Consider the following 21,689-nt stretch of genomic DNA (forward strand, 5'->3'; position numbering starts at 1 on the left):
AGAGGCCGCCTGGTGTTGGGCCCCCGCACGGAGTCGGGGCGCCGGGAAGCTGTGATGCGGCGGGGAGACCCCGCACTCGTGGTCAGGCGGGACCAGGCCCCTCTCGCTACCCAGGCGACCGTGGCTTTGCCATCGGGGTGCACACAGAGGGTGCCACAGAGCAACAGCGTCGCCCCAGTCGCCGCGGCACTCCCCTGGTCTGCAAGTGAGAGAACACACCGGAACCGTGGAACCCCCCAGAGCTATGCCGGGGCTGCACTCAGAGACCCAGAGGAAGGGGGCTCGAGTCCCCTCCCGCCGGCACCCGAGAGCTGCCTGGTCCACAGAGGCGTGTCCACCGGGGTCCCCGACAGTACACACCAGCGCCGTGCTCACACACAGCCCAGGTGTGCACACACGCTCTGTGTACACCCACACCCCAGGTGTGCACACACGCCATGCACACACACCCCTGTGCACACACACACTATACCCACATACCTCACACACACCCGTGCACACACACACTATACCCACATACCTCACACACCCCTGTGCACGCACACACTATACCCACATACCTCACATACACACCCCTGTGCACACATACCTCACACACCCCTGTGCACACATACCTCACACACACCCGTGTGCACACATACCTCACACACCCCTGTGCACACATACCTCACACACACCCCTGTGCACACATACCTCACACACCCCTGAGCACACATACCTCACACACACCCCTGTGCACACACACCTCACACACACCCCTGTGCATACATACCTCACACACCCCTGTGCACACATACCTCACACACACCCCTGTGCACACATACCTCACACACACCCCTGTGCATACATACCTCACACACACCCCTGTGCATACATACCTCACACACACCCCTGTGCACACACACCTCACACACACCCCTGTGCACACATACCTCACACACCCCTGTGCACACATACCTCACACACACCCCTGTGCACACATACCTCACACACACCCCTGTGCATACATACCTCACACACACCCCTGTGCATACATACCTCACACACCCCTGTGCATACATACCTCACACACACCCCTGTGCATACATACCTCACACACCCCTGTGCATACATACCTCACACACACCCCTGTGCATACATACCTCACACACCCCTGTTCATACATACCTCACACACCCCTGTGCACACATACCTCACACACACCCCTGTGCATACATACCTCACACACACCCCTGTGCATACATACCTCACACACCCCTGTTCATACATACCTCACACACACCCCTGTGCACACATACCTCACACACCCCTGTGCACGCACACACTATACCCACATACCTCACATACACACCCCTGTGCACACATACCTCACACACACCCCTGTGCATACATACCTCACACACACCCCTGTGCACACATACCTCACACACCCCTGGGCATACATACCTCACACACACCCCTGGGCATACATACCTCACACACCCCTGTGCATACATACCTCACACACACCCCTGTGCATACATACCTCACACACCCCTGTTCATACATACCTCACACACCCCTGTGCACACATACCTCACACACACCCCTGTGCACACATACCTCACACACACCCCTGTGCACACATACCTCACACACACCCCTGTGCATACATACCTCACACACCCCTGTGCATACATACCTCACACACACCCCTGTGCATACATACCTCACACACACCCCTGTGCACACATACCTCACACACACCCCTGTGCACACATACCTCACACACCCCTGTGCACACATACCTCACACACCCCTGTGCATACATACCTCACACACACCCCTGTGCATACATACCTCACACACCCCTGTTCATACATACCTCACACACCCCTGTGCACACATATCTCACACACACCCCTGTGCACACATACCTCACACACACCCCTGTGCACACATACCTCACACACACCCCTGTGCACACATACCTCACACACCCCTGTGCATACATACCTCTCACACACCCCTGTGCACACACACACCCCTGTGCACACATACCTCACACACCCCTGTGCACATATACCTCACACACACCCCTGTGCACACATACCTCACACACACCCCTGTGCACACATACCTCACACACCCCTGTGCATACATACCTCACACACACCCCTGTGCACACATACCTCACACACACCCCTGTGCACACATACCACACACACACCCCTGTGCACACATACCTCACACACACCCCTGTGCACACATACCTCACACACACCCTTATGCACACATACCTCACACACCCCTGTGCACACACACACCCCTGTGCACACATATCTCACACACACCCCTGTGCACACACACACCCCTGTGCACACATACCTCACACACCCCTGTGCACACATACCTCACACACACCCCTGTGCACACATACCTCACACACACCCCTGTGCATACATACCTCACACACACCCCTGTGCACACATACCTCACACACACCCCTGTGCATACATACCTCACACACACCCCTGTGCACACATACCTCACACACACCCCTGTGCATACATACCTCACACACACCCCTGTGCACACACACACCCCTGTGCACACATACCTCACACACCCCTGTGCACACATACCTCACACACACCCCTGTGCACACATACCTCACACACACCCCTGTGCATACATACCTCACACACACCCCTGTGCACACATACCTCACACACACCCCTGTGCATAAATACCTCATACACACCCCTGTGCACACATACCTCACACACACCCCTGTGCATACATACCTAACACACACCCCTGTGCACACATACCTCACACACCCCTGTGCACACATACCTCACACACCCCTGTGCACACATACCTCACACACACCCCTGTGCATACATACCTCACACACCCCTGTTCATACATACCTCACACACCCCTGTGCATACATACCTCACACACACCCATGTGCACACATACCTCACACACACCCCTGTGCACACATACCTCACACACACCCCTGTGCACACATACCTCACACACCCCTGTGCACACATACCTCACACACACCCCTGTGCACACATACCTCACACACACCCCTGTGCACACATACCTCACACACACCCCTGTGCACACATACCTCACACACACCCCTGTGCACACATACCTCACACACCCTGTGCACACATACCTCACACACCCCTGTGCATACATACCTCACACACCCCTGTACATACATACCTCACACACACCCCTGTGCACACATACCTCACACACACCCCTGTGCACACATACCTCACACACCCTGTGCACACATACCTCACACACCCCTGTGCATACATACCTCACACACCCCTGTACATACATACCTCACACACACCCCTGTGCACACATACCTCACACACACCCCTGTGCACACATACCTCACACACCCCTGTGCACACATACCTCACACACCCATGTGCACACATACCTCACACACCCCTGTGCACACATACCTCACACACCCCTGTGCATACATACCTCACACACACCCCTGTGCACATACACCTCACACATCCCTGTGCACACATACCTCACACACACCCCTGTGCACACATACCTCACACACACCCCTGTGCACACATACCACACACACACCCCTGTGCACACATACCTCACACACACCCCTGTGCATACATACCTCACACACCCCTGTGCACACATACCACACACACACCCCTGTGCACACATACCTCACACACCCTGTGCACACATACCTCACACACACCCCTGTGCACACATACCTCACACACACCCCTGTGCACACATACCTCACACACACCCCTGTGCACACATACCTCACACACCCCTCTGCACACATACCTCACACACACCCCTGTGCACACATACCTCACACACACCCCTGTGCACACATACCTCACACACACCCCTGTGCACACATACCTCACACACCCCTGTGCACACATACCTCACACACACCCCTGTGCACACACACCTCACACACCCCTGTGCACACACACCTCACACACCCCTGTGCACACATACCACACACACACCCCTGTGCACACATACCTCACACACACCCCTGTGCACACATACCTCACACACACCCCTGTGCACACATACCTCACACACACCCTTATGCACACATACCTCACACACACACACACACACACACAAGCCTGGGCACACACACACACACCCCTGTGCACACATACCTCACACACACACCCCATGCACAGACAGCCATGTGCACACACGAACCACACACACAGAGGTGACCTCTGCTTCATGCTGCCCTCTACAGGCCTCTGGGCCTGCAGCCGCCCCCTGTGGCAATGCCTGGCCCGCCAGGGCTCCTGTCCTGCCTGCCGCTGGGCCTCAGCCAGCTCTGGCCCCAGGGAGACCCTCCCGGAGGTTGCAAGGCCAGGCGGCCATCCGTGTCCCACAGCTGTACTGGTGAGGGGCTGAGCCGAGAAGGGTGGGGCCTTGCCCAGAGTCCCGTGGCTCACAAGTGCCCCAGAGGGACCCTGAGATACCCAGCGAGGCACATGCCTGGAGGGGGTCGCTGGGGAGGGCCCAGCTCTGCTCAGGGTCTGCAGGGAACAGCTCTGCCTGGGCTGCCCACGCCAGCAGGGGCCCCACGCCGTCCACGCCCCCGAGGCAGTTGCGCACTTTCTGGGGAGACCAAATCCAGGAGGGGCCCCTCCCTCCCTTGGAGGACCCTGGGAAGCTTCTCGGGCAGGGCCAAGCCCTGGTCTGGGCAGGACGGGCCTGTGAGTGCCCAGTCCCTCCTGCAGGGTATCCAGTGACCTCTACCCATGCCCTGTGGAGCGGCCGGGAAGCCACCCTCTGCCCGGGGGAGACAGACACCCACAAACCAGCTGCGTGAGCCCCTCGTTGAGAGCCTTGCACCCGGCACTCCCAGAAGAGAAGCCCCCAGGGGGTCTGGAGGGCACCAGAGTGTGGGGGTCTCAGCAGACATGACGAGCCCGGGGATGGGGGCTCGGGCCTCTCGTGAGCCAGGATCTCACCTGGGGCTTTGGGCCACGCCCGGCGAGGTGCCTCCACTGGTCCAGAGGGGCCCGGCTGAGGGGTCTCACGGCACCAGCAAAGCTCCACCCAGAACTAAAAATGGGGAGGTCTCCTCTACTTGGGGCAGGTGTGGGCACCAGGGAGGGCGAGGTGGGTGCCTCGGGGGTGGGGAGGAGGAGAGAATGTCCCTGCAGGACGTGCTGCTCTCCTTGGAGGCCACCGCACGCACGGCTGGGTCTGCATGTCCCGGCTCAGCCTCTGCAGCTCTGCCGCCCGCAGCCCCCCCCCCGCCCTGCCCCCACGGGGACGCTGCGCCTGTCCCTCCCCAGAGCTGCATCGACCCTCGCTGGACGCAGAGGTGGCTTCTGAAGTGCTCAGGCTGGAAATCACTGGCCGGCAGTAGCCAGCCAGGACAAAGGGCTTTTCTGTGCAGTGGCCTGTCAGGACAGAGCCGCAGGGCCGCTGCTGGGGGGCTGGGCCGGGTGCGCCCATTGAGAGGTGGATTGAGAAAGGGCCCACCTTGCTGGTGGGTGGGGCGGGGAGAGGCGTGGAGCAGGGTTATGGGGCAGGGGCTGGGAGCTGGGTTTCCCGGGGTCTCTCCCGGGGCTACCGGGTGGGACAGAGGGTGCAGCAGAGCAGGGACCCTGATGGCCTGGCTGACGGGGCAGGAGGAGGAGGGAGCCGCGTGGGGTGGGGGCGGTGCCTGCAGACTCTGCGCCCCCTCAGCCCACGATGGCCCCCCATCCGTGGGCACCAGCCAATGCCCCCCCCCGTGCTCCCACCTTTACTGGAATCCTTATTTATGCTGACAGTCGGTTGCCATGGCAATGTCCTTGGGACAGGTGGAAGGAGAGAGGGCAGAGGAGAGGACCTGTCCCTGCAGAGATGACTGTCACTCTGGCCAGCGACAGTGTGGGGCTGGCAGTGACTTTGGCGGGGGTGGGGAGGGGCAGGTGTCTGCCAGGACCCCCCTCCACATCTGCACCCCCAGGCACCCTCGGGGGACTCAGGCTGGAGAGTCTGGCCCCAGCGCTGGTCCCCTGGGCCTGTGACTTGGGAGTTTTCATTTCCTTTGAAACTGCAATTCTGGAGCAGCAGGAGGGGCCTGGGTCTGGGGTAAGAATCTAATTCAGCAGTTGATGGCTGCTGGCTCCCATTCCGGAGCTTTCCAGGGGCGCAGGTGGGGCGGGAGGGGCTGAGCACATTAATGAGTTAGGCCTGATTAATCTTGCCGCATTAGCAAATCTGCCGGAGAGGCCGGCAGGGCCGGACAGATGTGTGTGAGCGTGCGCACTTGGCCAGGGCCCCCGCGCACCACGCTGACCCCAGCCTGGCCTCTGGCTCCGGGACCCACGGCTGTGGCCTTGGCTGGGCTCTTGGGGTGAGGTCACCTGTGGGAGCTCCCCAGCGGGAGCCACCACCCTGAGCTGGCTGAGCGCTGGGCACAAAGCCTCAGTTGCGGCCAGAAAAAGCGAAGCAGGAATGGAAAAGACAGAGCCGGCCCAGCCCGGCGCTCCAGGCTACTTGAGGCGCCCACAGCCCGTCTCCCCGAGTAGACTCGGGGCAAGTTCCCGCACGTCCCCAAGGCCAGGACGCCAGGACTGAGCCCCGGCCAAGGGTGCAGCCCCTGCCTGACCCTCCATGTTCACCGGGGGCCAAGTGGCTCTAAGTCCGGCTCTCAGCCTGTGGTCTGGGGCTCCCTGTGTCAGAGCTGCCTGGCGACGTTTGTTCGCAGTCACAGATGTGGGGCTCACTCCAGAATCCGGACTTTAGCAACCTCCCCAGCTGACTCCCTGGTCCCCCGGCTGCATTCCTGTGTGCCCTCCTCCCTCCACCCTGACCCCAGCCTAACACTCTGCCTCAACCTTTTTTTTTTTTTTTTTGAGACAGTCTCATTCTGTCGTCCCAGGTAGAGTGCTGTGGCGTCATCATAGCTCACTGCAGCCTCCAACTCCTGGCCTCAAGCCATCCTCCCGTTCCAGCCTCCCAGAGTGCTGGGATCACAGATGAGCTGCCGAACCCGACCCATTCTGCCTCAACTTTAACCTCAGGGATGAGACCGTGAGCCTAAATGCAAAAGCAGGTGGGCACACCCCCCAAAGGAGTCTCTGGCTGTGTGGAATCATGGGACGTGGCCCCCCTCGGTGTTGAGGGATGTCATGGGACGTGGCCCCCCTCAGTGTTGAGGGATGTCGCCGCCGTGTCAGCCAGTGACACCTGTTCATGCCTCACCACCCCATCCCCCGCCACCCCGGGTTGCCAGAGTAACTGCTTTGCCGGCTGCTGAGGCTGAGACCATTGGAAAAGAGACGTCTGGAAGGGGTTGCAGGGTGGCCGGCCTCTGTTAGCAATAAAAAAGTGTGGAACTGGCTCTGCAAATTGCATTGTTCTGTGGCAGCACGAGTCAGGGGTTCTGTTCAGGAAGGGCGCGTCCGACAAAGGCTTCAGCTGCAGGAATCGCAGCCCCACTGCCCTGCCCTCGCCTCTCCTCCCTGGGTGGGGAGGGACAGCCTGGGAGGGTGCCAGCCAGCAGGCACGCAGACCTCCAGCCCCTCTGCCCTGCCCCCCACGTCGGGCCCCCCATGTCCGAGTAGGGGCCGGTCCTGGCTGCAGAACCCCGGCCCCGGCAGCGCAGGGATGGCCGCTGGTCTGACGCTCCTGCAAAGCAGCGGCATGCTCTCCAAGCCCAGAGAGCTGCGGCCGGCCGCACAAAGCCCTCCTCCTCGGAGCACCTGCCCTCCCTGAGGGTGGGGTCCTCCCTGGGGACACGCGGGGCGTCTGTCTCCACCTCAGTGCTGGCAAATTCTTCAAGGACGGTCGGAGCACCTGGCCCCGAGACCCTCTGTTGCTGGGCCCCCACATGGAGCCGGGACGGGGCGCCCAGCTCCCCCACGCAGCCACGGGGCACAGGGGGAAGGGGCTGGACCCTGAGCCCGGGCTGGACCTTGAGACAGAGAGAGGCCGCGTGGCGTTAGCGCCCTTTTCCTCCCCAGAAGGCAGCCAGGGCCTGGCCCCCACTGGGCGCTTCTTCCCGGACAGCGGACGGAGGCCACTCTCCTGAACGGCTGGCGCGGGAAGGCGACCCGGAGACTGGAGATTTCCCAACTGCAAACGCTACCCTCGGGCGGGGGGTGGAGTTAGCCAGCTCCCTGGGGGGCGCCCCCTCCCCCAGGGCTGGGGACCAGACGGGGTCAGACCGCCCGGATCCCGCAGCGGCAGGCTGCGATCACAGGGTCCCCAGCCCCAGCTCCGCACATACAAAGCCCGGGAGGGCAAGGAAACTTTACCCCGCGCGGGGCCAAGCACGGCCGCCTTCTCCCCCTCCTCCCCTCCCTCCGCTCCGTCCTCCTCGCTCCCCTCCCCCTCCTCCCAGCCGGCTGGAGGCGGGCAGGGCCGGGCGGGGCCGCGCCACCGAGCCCACAGCCCTGCGCTCCGGCACCGCTGCGCCGCGCCCGGGAGGAGCTGCGAGCCGGGCGTGCGGACCGAGCGGCCCGCGAGGCGGGGGCATGAAGTTGGGCGCGCGCGGGCCTCGGAGGGAGGGCGCGGCGGAGCCGGGAGCCGCCCGCATCTAGAGCCCGCGAGGTGCGTGCGCCATGGAGCTCGGGGGCCCCGGGGCGCCGCCGCCGCTGCCGCCGCTGCTGCTGCTTCTGGGGGCCGGCCTCCTGCCGGGTAAGTTTGGGGGCGCTGGGAGGCCCCCTGTCGCCCCGGTCCCGGGCAGCCCCGGGCGCCCGGAGCCAGAGGCGGGAGAGGCTCCTGACTGCGGTCCCGGCCACGGGTGCGCGCAAAGGGGCGGCTGCGGAGGCTCCCCCATCCCCGGGACGCACAGGCTGCCTTGGGCCAGGGCTGAGGCAGGGGAGAAAGGAGTTAACCGGCCGCCAATGGGGGAGAGGGGCTTGGTGGCCGAGGGGGAGTTCCAGCTGCTATTTCAGGAGCTGGACCCAGGAGCCCAACTTGGGTAGAGGTGGGGCCCATTTCTCCCTTTCCCCATCGGCCACCTTTCCCTGAAGACTCCCCCTTGCCCGCTTCTAGCTTACATCAGAGGACTGTCCTCTGCCCTGGAAGGCCCCCACCCCTCCTTTTCTGCTCCCCCAGGCTCAGAAGGGGAAGTTCCAGCTTTGCCCCCCATCTGGGCAACCACCCAGAGCCCCCACCCTGTCAGGGGCTTTGAGGGGGAATTTAACCCCTTGGGTTCCCAGGGCTGCACCTCACTGGTCAAAGGGCCCAGGAAGAGCAAGGTCGGGTGGGCTCTGGGCTGGGAGTCAGGGGCCCCAGGGGTCTAGGACTGACCCCCCCAAGGTCCTGTCTGTGGGGTCTCCCTTCACGCTCCCCAACTGCCCAGGGTGGTGCAGCCCCAAGGGAGGCTGGGAGGTCCCAGACCATGTGGGCAGGTGCTGACGGGGCACGGATGGTGGTGGCCGGGCTGCTGAGGGACTCCTCTGCAGGCAGCTTGCTCGGTTTCTGCCCACGAACATGGAGCCGGCGGCGGCTCCGAGGGTGCTGGGCCGGTGGTCAGGCTCTGCCTTAAACCCCCTTAGGCATCAGACGATGCCGTCACACAGTTATCGGCTGCAGGACACAGGCTCTCTCAGTGGCCCCTTGGTGGCCTCATTCCCTCCCTCCACGGCCCTGCCGGGGCCCCACACCCTCTGCCCGGTGCTGGCCGCTGGAGGTGCAGCCCGTTCCCTGGAGGTCGCTAGCTGCTGTGGCCACGGCAGAGCCGGTCGGAGCCGTGGCCTGGTTTCCCGGTGAGGAGCCGGGGGCTAGGAGGGCCTGCCCTGGCCTGAGGTGTCTGGAAAGCCTTCCCTGAGGCCGTTCCCTTTGCACCCCAGGGTAGAGGGGAAACTGAGGCCCGGATGGGGCAGAGAAGGCCACGGGGTGGGGTGTGCCATGTCCTGGGGTGGAGGTGGAGGCAGGGAGGTGGCTGCGTGTGGCTGGCATGAGCCTCGGCAGCCTGGGTGGCCCGAGCCTGAGCGTCCGCCTTCCTCTCCTACAGTGGGCGGCCACGTGGAGACCCGCGCCCACGCGGAGGAGCGGCTCCTCAAGAGACTCTTCTCCGGCTACAACAAGTGGTCGCGGCCAGTGGCCAACATCTCGGACGTGGTCCTGGTCCGCTTTGGCCTGTCCATCGCACAGCTCATTGACGTGGTAGGTGGGGCCTGGGCCGCCACCCAGGGACTGAGGTCGCCAGCAGGGAGCCCAGAGTCTGGGAAGGAGCCGCATGCCGGCGGCTGGGACGGGCACTGCCAGCTCCGGCCCACTGAGCCCGGCAGAGGATGGTCTGTGTCCCACCCGGCCCTGCCCTCCCCTCGAAATAGATTCACAAGTGGCTGGGTTCTCAGCAGTGAGTCAGGGCACCTTCAGGAGTAAAGAACAGAAGAGGGCACTGAAGGTAGGGGGCAGGGGGCAGTGCCTGGGCTGGTGAGCAGCAGAGTATGGGGCTTTTGTGGGGCAGCTGCGCAGACAGCCCCACAGCGCCCTGGCCGCACCCCTGAGCTCGGGTCGGACCGGAGGCCTCTCGTCTCCTGATGTGGGGCTCGGGGTCTGGGCGAGTCTCAGCCAGGTGCTGTGTGCCTGAAGTGCTCACCTGCCTGGGACCGGGCCTGGGAAGCTGCTGAGAGGACTTCGGCGTCCAGCCAGAGTCCCCTGTAGCGAGGGCCAGTGTTTGTGGAGCCCTGGGTGGGGGCAGAAATGGAGAGACAGCTTCGAGGCTCGGAGAACCAAGCACAGTGGAGATGATGGGCTGCCAACCCAGAGCCTGAACCAGCCCACGGAAATCAAATCCCGCCCTCCTCGCCCTCTGCCCATGCTTATGGCTAGAGGCCAAAGCCCTGGTGGCTGCGCCCCCCCCCCGGGGGGCTGTGTCTCTGGAGGGGCTGGGTGAGGGCCAGTGGGGACAGTTCTATGTTTTCTGGCCAGCCTCAGTCGCTCCAGATAGGGTGGGGCCATCCTTGGTGTACCTGCTGGGGGGGGGGGCGCATAGCCTGGGGGTCCCGCTCCCAGAGTGTGGGCTCCAGCCTGGGTGGGGGGGGGTGGCCTCAGGGGTCTGGAAGGGCTGGATTCATCCACACGGTGCCCGGCCAGCTCAGCCCCCGAGCCCAGTCCCAGCTCCCTGGTCCCAGGCGGAGCCCAAATCTGGGGAGGGGATTTATCCCCCGGGGCTGCAGACAGCCCCCCAGGCCCACCCACACCTGCCAGGACCTCAGCCTTGGTCTGCTGGCAGGGGAGGGGCCGTGGTCCAAGAGAGGTCCTCTGTCTGGGCGGGGCTGCACCCGGGCTGGGCGTGTTCTCGTCTAGGAAATGGGTGGGAGCTGCTTCCCCGTCCCCGGCTGAGTGGGCCACATCAGGGGCTCTGGCAGGTGGGGACTGTGCCACAATCCCACGCGCTGACTGCCCGAGGTGGCACCGGGCTGTGCGTGGAGACTGGAATAGCCCACCCTGCCGGGAGCCGCCTAGCTCGACACCCTCAGGTGTCCTGGAACTGGCCCGGGAATGGCTCCCGGAGAGTGTCCCTGGCTGGGGCGCAGCCAGAAGAGAGCGCAAGACGTCAGGCCTCATCAACTCTGCTGAGGTTTGCAAACACGGTGCAGAGCGGCGGCTGGCAGAGGCGGCCGTTGGCGGCTGTTCAAGGCTCCGGGTTTGTGCGCCAACACCCGTGGCCCCTGTGAGCTCGCTGGGGCTCGCTCCCCTGTCCCGCACTGCTGCGGTCCCCGGTTCACCCCGAGACGGTGAGGACTGGAGCACACCTGGTGCCAGGACCGTGAGGGCCCTGGGGTAGCTCCCAGCCTTGCTCTCTGCCCTGGAGCTGGCTGAAGACACATGTGAACATGCACACGTGTGCATTGACAGCTCTGAGGTGCTGGCTCACGCATGGCCACACCTGTGGTAGCAAGGGCATGTGTCCCACTCTGCCGCTCCCACCAGCGGCTGGAACCTGGCTCCCCCCACCTTGGTGCCCGCCCACCTGTGCCCACTCTGTGGGCTTGTGTTCCAGTGGCCGAGGTAGACGCTGTCACGGGGGGTCTGTCCAGGAGGGGCTCCTGTGCTGTGTGGGTTCAAAGCCCAGCATGGCTGCCACGGAGCCTTAGGATCCTCCTGGGTGTCCCGACCCGCGGGGCTGGTGCCGAGTCCTCCTGAAACACCCCGACATGCTTCGGTGGACACGTGGGAGCACTCAGGGCACGTGGAGACCTGTCCTGTGGGACTGAGGTCTCACAGGGACAAGGTTGTGCAGGCTGCACAGGGCCAGGCAGCAGCTCCGTGCTCTGCTCCGAGTTCCACCTACACCCAGGCGGCCGGTGACCTGCCCCGGTGGCTCCGCTGGTGGCAGGACCTAGGGCAGGGCCTGGGGCCCTTGGGGGACGTCGGTGCTGCCCTCACGGGTTGGGGCCTGTCCCGGGGAGCCAGCGAGGGCGGAACCGAGGGCTGTGCCTGGGGACAGGAGTCCCACTGCCACCCCGTCACGTTTCCCACTTGACCACTGAGATCTGTTTGTCTTGAGCAGCTTTTCTAAGGGAGCCTTTGTCCCTGGTCTGGGCTGAAGAGACAGTTGGGCTATGGGGCGGGGGGGAAGCCACGTTGCCAGGATGCTGCCCCCAACGTCCTGGACCCTCCTCCAGCAGGGGGACAGCCCCTGCCCCTTGGACAGCTGCAGGCACCTGAGGGCACCTGTGCTCCCCAGACTGTGGGGAGGGAGGTCCCTGCCCCTGCTGGGTGCCCGGGGACAGGGTGTGGCTGTGGACTCCCGGCACCCACAGAATGGGGGATTCCTGTCCCTGAGGACCCTGTGCCCTGCATGGACCCCATCAGGAAAGGGAGGGGTGGATCTGTTCTCCTGGCCCAGCTAATGGGGTACTCATGGGGTGGGGTGGGAAGAGACTCCCAGGGTGGGTGGTGCAGCCCCGACAGTGAGCAGCTGGGTCTCCCAGTCCCACCTGCCCTGGCCAGCAGGGCCCAGGGCCTGCCAGCAGGGGAACCGCAGGAGGGAGCAGGTGCGTGATCACTGGGGGCCTGGTATGCAGAGGGGCTGCCTCTGGGAGGGAGGTGGGCGGAGGCCTTCAAGGAGGTCAGGGAGGGGTTCCTAGGAGCAGCCTGGAGCTCCCGTCCCCACCTCCCCGTCCTTGAAGGCAGCCTAACCTGCTTAGCTTCCTTCTGGAGGGGCTTGTCCCCACCTCCCTGGGGCCCTCGGGGCTTGGTTGCCTCCAGGGACGAGGCAGTGCCTCCCTCCTGGGGTGGCTGGCTGCGTCCAGCCCGTCCTCGTGCTGGTGGCTGCGGACAGAGTGAGGGAAGGGAGAATGTCCTGTCCTGGGGTCACACTCTCTGTCCTCTGTGCTCAGGACGAGAAGAACCAGATGATGACCACAAACGTGTGGGTGAAGCAGGTGAGTGGGGGACGCCGCCCTGCCCCTCCCCTCCCCCCCTCCCCTCCCCCACCCCTCCCCCTCACGGAAACCGCCCTGCAGGAGTGGCATGACTACAAGCTGCGCTGGGACCCCGCCGACTACGAGAATGTCACCTCCATCCGCATCCCCTCGGAGCTCATCTGGCGGCCAGACATCGTCCTCTACAACAAGTGAGTGGGGGGGGGGGCTGGCGCGGCCGGAGGGGAAGGAGCAGGGGCAGAGGAGGCCTCGGGGTATCTGAGGGGGGAAGGCCACGGGTGTCCTGGGGCTGAGGTCCAGAGCTGCGGTCACAGGGGTGCCGTCCCTGCCTGGACGGGCCTGGGGCACTGGGGTGCCGTCCCCGCCTGGACAGGCCTGGGGCACAGGGGTGCTGTCCCCGCCTGGACGGGCCTGGGCACTGGGGCTGGTTCTCCCGGCAATGACTGTGGCCCTTTGGGCTGGAGTGATTGTCACAATTGGCCCCATCGGGGGCACGTCTCTCCCTACACGGCCGTCAGGTTTGGGGGAACGGTGTGGCTGCAGGGTGCTCTGGGGGCGTGAGGAAGCCCCGGGGGTGGACGCCCCCAGGCCACCAGGGCCGGTACCTTGCAGCAGGCCGGGCGCTCGGCTCAGCCAGGCCCACCTTTGCTCCTGGGAGCTAGGCTGGGGCCACTCAGGTGCCAGGTCTCTGTGCTCTGAAGCCAGAACGGCATGTCCAGGGATTGCCCGGCGTCCCTCACCTTGGCCTTCCCGGGGACGACCCTTGCCAGTGTCCCTGGCCCGTCCCAAGGCCGGGGACAGCCAGCTCTCGGTGCTGAGTCCACCCGGGCAGGAGTCCCCGGCAGGCGGGGCCGGGCTGCGGCTCCTCACGCTCACAAAGCGGCGAGGGACACCCTTCCGCCCGGCCACCAGCTGCCACAGCCCCTCCAGGCCCAGGGCGTCCTCCTGACCTACAAACGCTCCTGCCTGATGAAGAGCGACCGCGCTCCTCCTCCAGCCTAATTGGTTGTAGAAACGGCAGCAGGAAGAGCCTCGGCCCAGAAAGGTCTGCGGAGGTTCTCCAGGGAGCCTTAGGGGGCGGCCAGTGGCCTTCCCGCAGGACGGGCTCTCGGTCCCCTGCAAGCCGCCTGTTCTGACTCGGGGCCCCCGGAAGTCTCCCTGGCAGCCCAGACTGCCCCCACCTCCAGGACCTAGCATTGAACACTCCTCCCTGTTTGACCCGTGAGAGCGTGTGTGTTTCAGGGAACTGTGAACTCTCTGGGTGGGTGGGCCAGCCCGCTGACACGCTCTGGGATCCGGTCTGCAGCCCCCAGGACCACAGTGCGGGAGAGCATGGGCTGCCGCCACCCTGGCCCCCTCCCTGCAGGGCCTGTGGGGGGCAGTGGGTGGACCCGGCTTCTCTGCATGCCTAGGGGTGGCGCCGAGGCCCATGGACAGGACTTGGGGCTGGGTGGGGGCTGGGAAGACCCCAGAGCAGCAGCTGATGCTGGTGTCCGGCCATAGCCCCCAGGGAGGCCCGTCTCTGGGGCAACAGGCAGCTGTGCTTGGGCACGGCCGGGGTTGGGCCTCAGCCCTGCCCCTGGCTTTCGGGAGCCCCTGGTTCAAGGCCCTGCTGTCCACTTGGGCCTCCCTAAGATTGGCCCTTTGGGGCAGGAGCCCAGAAACCCCGGACCTGGTGCGAGGGTGGGTGGGCCGGGGTGTCCCAGGGCCTCTCGCCTCTCACGGGCTGCTCCCCTCGGGCGGCATCGTGGCCCCCCAGGACGGGCTCCTCAGGCCCACCTGCCCCCAGGCCGAGGTCTGTGCAAGTTCAGACCCAGCTCAGGGCCCAACAGTCCACCAGGCGCCTGCACCCGGAGGGCTGGGCGTGGGGTGTGGGACGGGAAACTGCTGGGACAGCGCGGGAGCCTGTGGAGGGAGAGGCCCCCACGACAGTGACGCCCGTAGAAACTGCCGCGTCCCGGTGCAGGGGGGTCGCCCCTTCCGCCCTCTCGGGGGCCCTGCCAGGGCAGGACCCTTCCGCACAGGGGCAAAGCAGCACAGGGCCCTGGCTCCCGTGCCCCGCCGGGTCTTGGCCACACCAGGCGGCCCCACCAGCCCACGGGTGGAAGACGAAGGTCCCGGCGCCAGGGCGGGGGAGACCGGGCCCCAGCCCCGCCACCCAGACCTCCTCCTTCCTCAGGAAGCGTGCGGGGCGGGCGCGAGGTGCCGCCTGGCTCAGAAGCGCGTCGTGGGGTCCGAGGCGGGGTTCAGAGGGCGAGCCCGGCCAGCGGCCTCCTCGGGGCACCCCGGGAGGGCGTGTGGCCCGGCGTGGGGCGAGGGGGGCGGCGGGGCGCAGAGTGCGCCGGGAGGAGACGGACCGTCCCCATCGTCTGCGTGGGCCAAGGGCCCTGGTGCGTGCGGACCCTCCTTGGGGCTGGAAGGGCGTGTGCTGCCCAGGATGCAAAGCGCCGGAACATTCCCCCTTCCTGGGGTGGGAGTCGGCCGAGACCCGACCCGAGGGCCTTGTCCAGAGCGGCCTGGGCCTCCCCACCCCCCAGTCAGAGGCTCAGGCATCCTCTGCCGAGTGTCTGGTGAACGGAGAGCTCCCCCTGCCCCAGGAGAGCACTTTGTGCCTTAGAAGCACAAGGCTCTGATTTGGGGGAGGCGGGACTGGGGGGCCTGATTCTACACGACAGAAATAGGCGGCAGGGCCTGGCCCCCGCCCAGCCGGCGCCACCTCTGCCCTGCACCTGTGCTCTCGTGGGATCCCCCTCCGTCCGCGTGGCCGTGCCGTAAGGCGTTGGCCGAGTCAACAGGGAGGGCAGAGGCCGGGCTGGGCCCCGGGGGAGACTGTTGGGGGCCAGGGCTCGGTGACCCTGAGGGCACCACAAAGGGAAGGCCCCTGCGGGTCCCTGCGGCCCCGTGGCCTGTGCAGGTCGGGACCTGGCGGGCGGGGCAGGGAGTGGGAGTGCAGGGCAGCAGGGCCATCCCTGCCCAGGACCGCGGGAGCCCTGGCCTCCGAGCTGGGCCTCGGGATGAGGTGAGGCAGGACAGGCAGAGGCCAGGCAGCTGGGGTGAGGCAGGAGGTGCCGGGGGCAGGTTAGGGGCTGTGCCCTGGATGTGCCGCAGCCGCCATGGTGCCAGGTGGGCGCTGGGCACGTGGTGCCGTCACGGGCAGGAGTCGGCCTCAGCTCATTAGTGCAGGACTTGGTTCCCCTCCGTGTTTCTGAGCCAAAGCCAGCTGGGCGGTCTGCGGGTGCTGGCCCAGGTCGGAGTGGGCAGCCTGGTGCTTGTGGGGAAACTGAGGCATAGAGTGGCACAGCAATGGCCCAGGGCACATGGGGGGGGGCCTCAGGCCCAGCACTTCCTGCGTGGGGTCCTTCACTCCGTGACATTCAGGGCCAGGCTGGGAGCTCCGCTCGCCAGGAGCAGTCACCTGCCTGGGCTTGTGGACAGGACAGCCCTGTCCCTGGGGCAGAGGGAGCGGCAGGCGGATGAGCAGATGTGGCCCTGGCGTCCTCGTCCTCACCATGCAGGGACGTGGCCTCTGGGCCCTTGGGGGTACGTGGCGGAAGTCAGGGTGAGGGATCCCCACGGCGGCCCGGGAGCTGCTCAGGGGTGCAGGTGCCTGGGGACACCCTGGGCCGTGAGGAAGAGCCAGGAGGCGGCCAGGGTCCCGGCTCCACCCCACAGAGGCCAACAGTCACCACGGAGGGTGACCTGCCTGCCGCGTGTCAGGCGTGGCACAGACAGACCCCTTCCGTGCCCTCTGACCACTCGCCACCCCCAGTGCAGGGAGAGCAGACCAAGCCACACAGGTGAGTGCTCACCTGGGGCCAGCGCCCTCCCCGCGTTTCCCCGTGCTCGGCCCCGAGGCGGGCGGCGTCCCCCGCCTTTCCGTGCTCGCCCATGGCTCGGGGGCACGGCCGGGTGGGTGCGCCAGCAGGTCTAACGCCCTCCCTTCTCGCTCTCCCCGCCCAGCGCGGACGGCGACTTCGCGGTCACCCACCTGACCAAGGCCCACCTGTTCCACGACGGGCGGGTGCAGTGGACGCCCCCGGCCATCTACAAGAGCTCCTGCAGCATCGACGTCACCTTCTTCCCCTTCGACCAGCAGAACTGCACCATGAAGTTCGGCTCCTGGACCTACGACAAGGCCAAGATCGACCTGGTGAACATGCACAGCCGCGTGGAGCAGCTGGACTTCTGGGAGAGCGGGGAGTGGGTCATCGTGGAGGCCGTGGGCACCTACAACACCAGGAAGTACGAGTGCTGCGCCGAGGTCTACCCCGACATCACCTACGCCTTCGTCATCCGGCGGCTGCCGCTGTTCTACACGGTGAACCTCATCATCCCCTGCCTGCTCATCTCCTGCCTCACGGTGCTGGTCTTCTACCTGCCGTCCGACTGCGGCGAGAAGGTCACGCTGTGCATCTCCGTGCTGCTGTCACTCACCGTCTTCCTGCTGCTCATCACCGAGATCATCCCGTCCACCTCGCTGGTCATCCCGCTCATCGGCGAGTACCTGCTCTTCACCATGATCTTCGTCACCCTGTCCATCGTCATCACCGTCTTCGTGCTCAACGTGCACCACCGCTCGCCGCGCACCCACACCATGCCCGCCTGGGTGCGCCGCGTCTTCCTGGACGTGGTGCCGCGCCTGCTGCTCATGAAGCGGCCGTCCGCCGTCAAGGACAACTGCCGGCGGCTCATCGAGTCCATGCACAAGATGGCCAACGCCCCGCGCCTCTGGCCGGGGCCCGAGGGGGAGCCCCCCGTGCCGGGCGGCACCCACAGCCGGGGCCCGCCGCCCTCCCCGGCCTGCCCTGCCCCGCCGCTGGACGCGCCCGCCGCACCCGAGCCTGCGCGGGAGTCGCCCTCCGACGCCCTGCCTGCTCCGCAGCCCGCCGAGGAGGCTGAGGAGGCCGAGGAGGCCAGCCCCCGCCCCCGCAGCGCCCGGGCCCCGGGGCTCGCCAAGGCCAGGTCCCTCAGCGTGCAGCACGTGCCGGGCCGCGGCGAGGCCGTGGAGGGCAGCGGCCGCTGCCGGTCTCAGAGCATCCAGTACTGCGCCCCCCGGGACGACGCCGCTGCCTTCCAGGCAGAGGCCCCAGCGGCCAGCCCCCCGGCCTCCCGCGGGGCTCCCCCAGCCGAGCTCCCACCCCCAGACCAGGCCTCTCCGTGCACCTGCACCTGCAAGAGGGAGCCACCGGCAGCGTCCCCAGACGCCACGCTCAAAGCTGCCCCCGTCAGAGCGCCGGCCCTGCCCCTGCCGCTGTCGCCGGCGCTGTTGCGGGCGGTCGAGGGCGTGCAGTACATCGCAGACCACCTCAAGGCGGAAGACACGGACTTCTCGGTGAGTCCCTGCACCCTGCTGCGGGAGGGCCCGGCCCACTGGAGCGAGCGGGTGGATCTCTCCACGGCTGGCGGGTAACCGGGAGCCTGGGTCCCGCCCTCGGGCTGTGCAGTTTCGGGGTGTGCACCCCGGTTTCACAGCAGAGCCTCTTCCCAGCAGTGCCGTCCTGGGCTGGGGGGCAGGCGGCCCACGGTGGCCGGAGGGGCGTGGATGGCAGTGCCTCCCCTCCGGCGTCGGATGGGGCGAGCTCAGCAGCTGGCAGCGGGAGTGCCCGGCACCGTCTTCCAGCAGGACACAAGGGCTTCCTCGGGGTGTCCTGGGGGCTGGTGCCGCAGGGCTTCCTTGGGGCGTCCTGGGGGCTGGTGCCACAAGGGCTTCATCGGGGCGTCCTGGGAGCCCCTGCACAGCGCGCCGCTTCCCCAAGTGCAGCGAGGCTGCGGCAGCTCCGCGTGCCCCGTGCTGGCTTGTGGCCAGGAGCACAGCCCTCCGGGGGCCAGGACCAGGAGAGCACAGACGTGATGGAGCTAGGTGGTCTTCGAGGCCTGGGAGGAGGAGAGACGGGGGCAAGGACACTGTCCCACCCCTGGGAGCCCCTCCGCCGAGCTGGGGGGGAGCTGGGGAGCCCCGGGTGAGACGCTGCCCAGGGTGTGCGGACCTAGAGCCGGCTCTCCCGGCAAGTGCGGCGGGGGCTGGGCCAGCCCCCCTGCTGCCCACCCCACACACCCGAGTGTCAGCAGGACAAAGGCTTTAGGGACAGTGGGGTCCCTCTGCTCCGTCCTGTCACACAGAGGGGGTCACACAGCTCTCGGGGTCGCACCCCCAGGTCAGCCGGGCCCTTGAGGGTCTGGGAGGGCTGGCCGGGCGTCTGGGGCTCCACCTGGGAGGGGTGGTGCGGGTGGCTGGGCTGTCGTAGCCGCCCACCTCGGGCCTCTGCGGTCACCTGTGATGTCCACTCAGCACCGGTCCTGGCCGTCTGCCCCTCGGCCGGTGCCAATGCCCCCGCCGACCCTCCTCTCGTCCCCGGCTCCCGTGTCCCCGAGGACCGGCCCTCTCTGAAGGGGCCGGAGCCCCCCACATCTGACGGCCTGGATGGGGGCTCCCCTTCACACCCGAGGAGGGAGGGAGAGGCTCGCCCTCATGATCACCCCACTGACTCCCGGAAAGCTGTGAAGCCATTCTGCGGGTTTCTGGAACATTCCAGGGTCTTGAGACGAGCCTGGGAGAGGCTCTGGGACGCGTTTTGCTGTAGTCTGAGCCCGTGAGAGGTGTTTGTAGAAGTTCAGTCAAAATTGTAACAAAACCCGGCCGTGCGGGGGCCGCCTTTATCTGCCTGGCAGGTTGCGGGTCACGCGGCCGCGGGGGACAGCAGGGAGGGCTTTGGTCCGCGCCGCGCTTCATCTTGGGCGGGAGCTTTGGGCAGGGCGGGGAATCAAAGCAAACTGGAGAATGAGGCGCAGGAGGCCGCGCTGCCTTCCCGGGCGAGAGTCCCAGCTGGGACTTTCCATTTATACGCGGCCAGGTTTCCCCTAAATAAACCGGCCGTTTGGTTTCAAAGCCACCAGCACACCTGTGAGGACTTCAAAGAATCCGAGCGAGGCCGGGCGCCGTGGCTCACGCCTGTAATCCTAGCACGCTGGGAGGCCGAGGGGGGTGGATTGCTCAAGGTCAGGAGTTCGAAACCAGCCTGAGCAAGAGCGAGACCCCATCTCTACTACAAATAGAAAGAAATTGATTGCCCAACTAGAAATATATATATAGGAAAAAATGAGCCGGGCACGGTGGCCCATGCCTGTAGTCCCAGCCACTCGGGAGGCTGAGGCAGGAGGATGGCTTGAGCCCAGGAATTGGAGGTTGCTGTGAGCTAGGCTGAAGCCATGGCACTCTAGCCCGGGTGACAGAGTGAGACTCTGTCTCATAAATAAATAAATATAAATAATAACAAATCCAAGCAAGTGCCCCAAAGCGAGAAGCCAGGCTCTGCCTCCAGTCCCTCAGTGGCCTGCCACGTGGGCTAGCCACGTCCTCACCGGGCCACTCCCACATCCACGGGCCTCAGACTGGGGGCGCCCCCCGTGGCCCACCCTGGGGGCAGTTCTGATGGAGCCCAGGGCGCAGTCGAGGTCCTTGGGGACAACTGCCGCCGTCCACACGGGACAGCCGGGGCGCTGGGGACGCGCGGTGGCCCTGGGGCCTCGGAGCCGGGCGGGGCGGGGATCCGGACAGCAGCTGCGCAGGGGTCTCCTGCCCCGCTCGAGCCGCCTCTGCGCATGCGTGCGCAGGGGGTGCCCGCGCCCACGGTCGGGCAGGAGGGTGAGAGGACGGCAGCGAGGACCTGCCCCGGCAGTACCAGGTTCCAGAAGGTTCTCTGGCTGCCCGGGAGGCCGAGCGCCGTGCGGGTGTGACCCGAGTCTGCTTGGTCTGCTTGCAGGTGAAGGAGGACTGGAAGTACGTGGCCATGGTGATCGACCGCATCTTCCTGTGGATGTTCGTCATCGTCTGCCTGCTGGGCACCGTGGGCCTCTTCCTGCCGCCCTGGCTGGCCGGCATGATCTAGGCGAGCCAGGCCCCCGCGCTGGCGCCCGCAGGACGAGGCAGTGTCCACGTCGGCGGGCCCGGGGCTGCGCCGGCTCCTCTCGGGACTCAGAGGGGCTGCACGTGCCCCCATCTTCCGAGTCTGCTGAGAGGCGGCCCGGAAAGGGACGTGGCCTCCTGGAGACAGGAAGCGTGGGCGCCGGCCGCGGTTGAGCTGCGGCCCGTGGACCTTGCTTCTGCCCACGGGGACAGTGTCGTGTCCTACCCAGGTTCTCCGGAGCCCGCGACACTCAGACCTCCCGCTGGCCTGCAGACAGGCTCTCGGCAGGTGACTGACCCAGCAGGGCCCCGTAGTCCCCGGACCAAGAGACCTCCCACCCTTTCCACCCCAAATGCCCTCCCTTGGCTGGGGCCTGGCCGCC

The 21,689-nt window shown here is 65.8% G+C and overlaps 1 protein-coding gene across 1 annotated transcript; it reads left to right on the forward strand.

Annotated features, from left to right (window-relative positions):
- The first annotated feature begins 8,618 nt into the window (after positions 1-8,618).
- Positions 8,619-21,289, forward strand: CHRNA4 (cholinergic receptor nicotinic alpha 4 subunit). Its single transcript, XM_012773073.3, has 6 exons — positions 8,619-8,694; positions 10,019-10,170; positions 13,359-13,403; positions 13,485-13,594; positions 17,364-18,735; positions 21,164-21,289. Exons 1-6 carry the CDS (start codon positions 8,619-8,621, stop codon positions 21,287-21,289), a joined length of 1,881 nt encoding a protein of 626 aa, XP_012628527.3.
- The last annotated feature ends 400 nt before the right edge of the window (positions 21,290-21,689 follow it).

Source organism: Microcebus murinus, chromosome 16, assembly GCF_040939455.1.
Source record: "Microcebus murinus isolate Inina chromosome 16, M.murinus_Inina_mat1.0, whole genome shotgun sequence".
Classification (NCBI taxonomy): Eukaryota; Metazoa; Chordata; class Mammalia; order Primates; family Cheirogaleidae; genus Microcebus; species Microcebus murinus.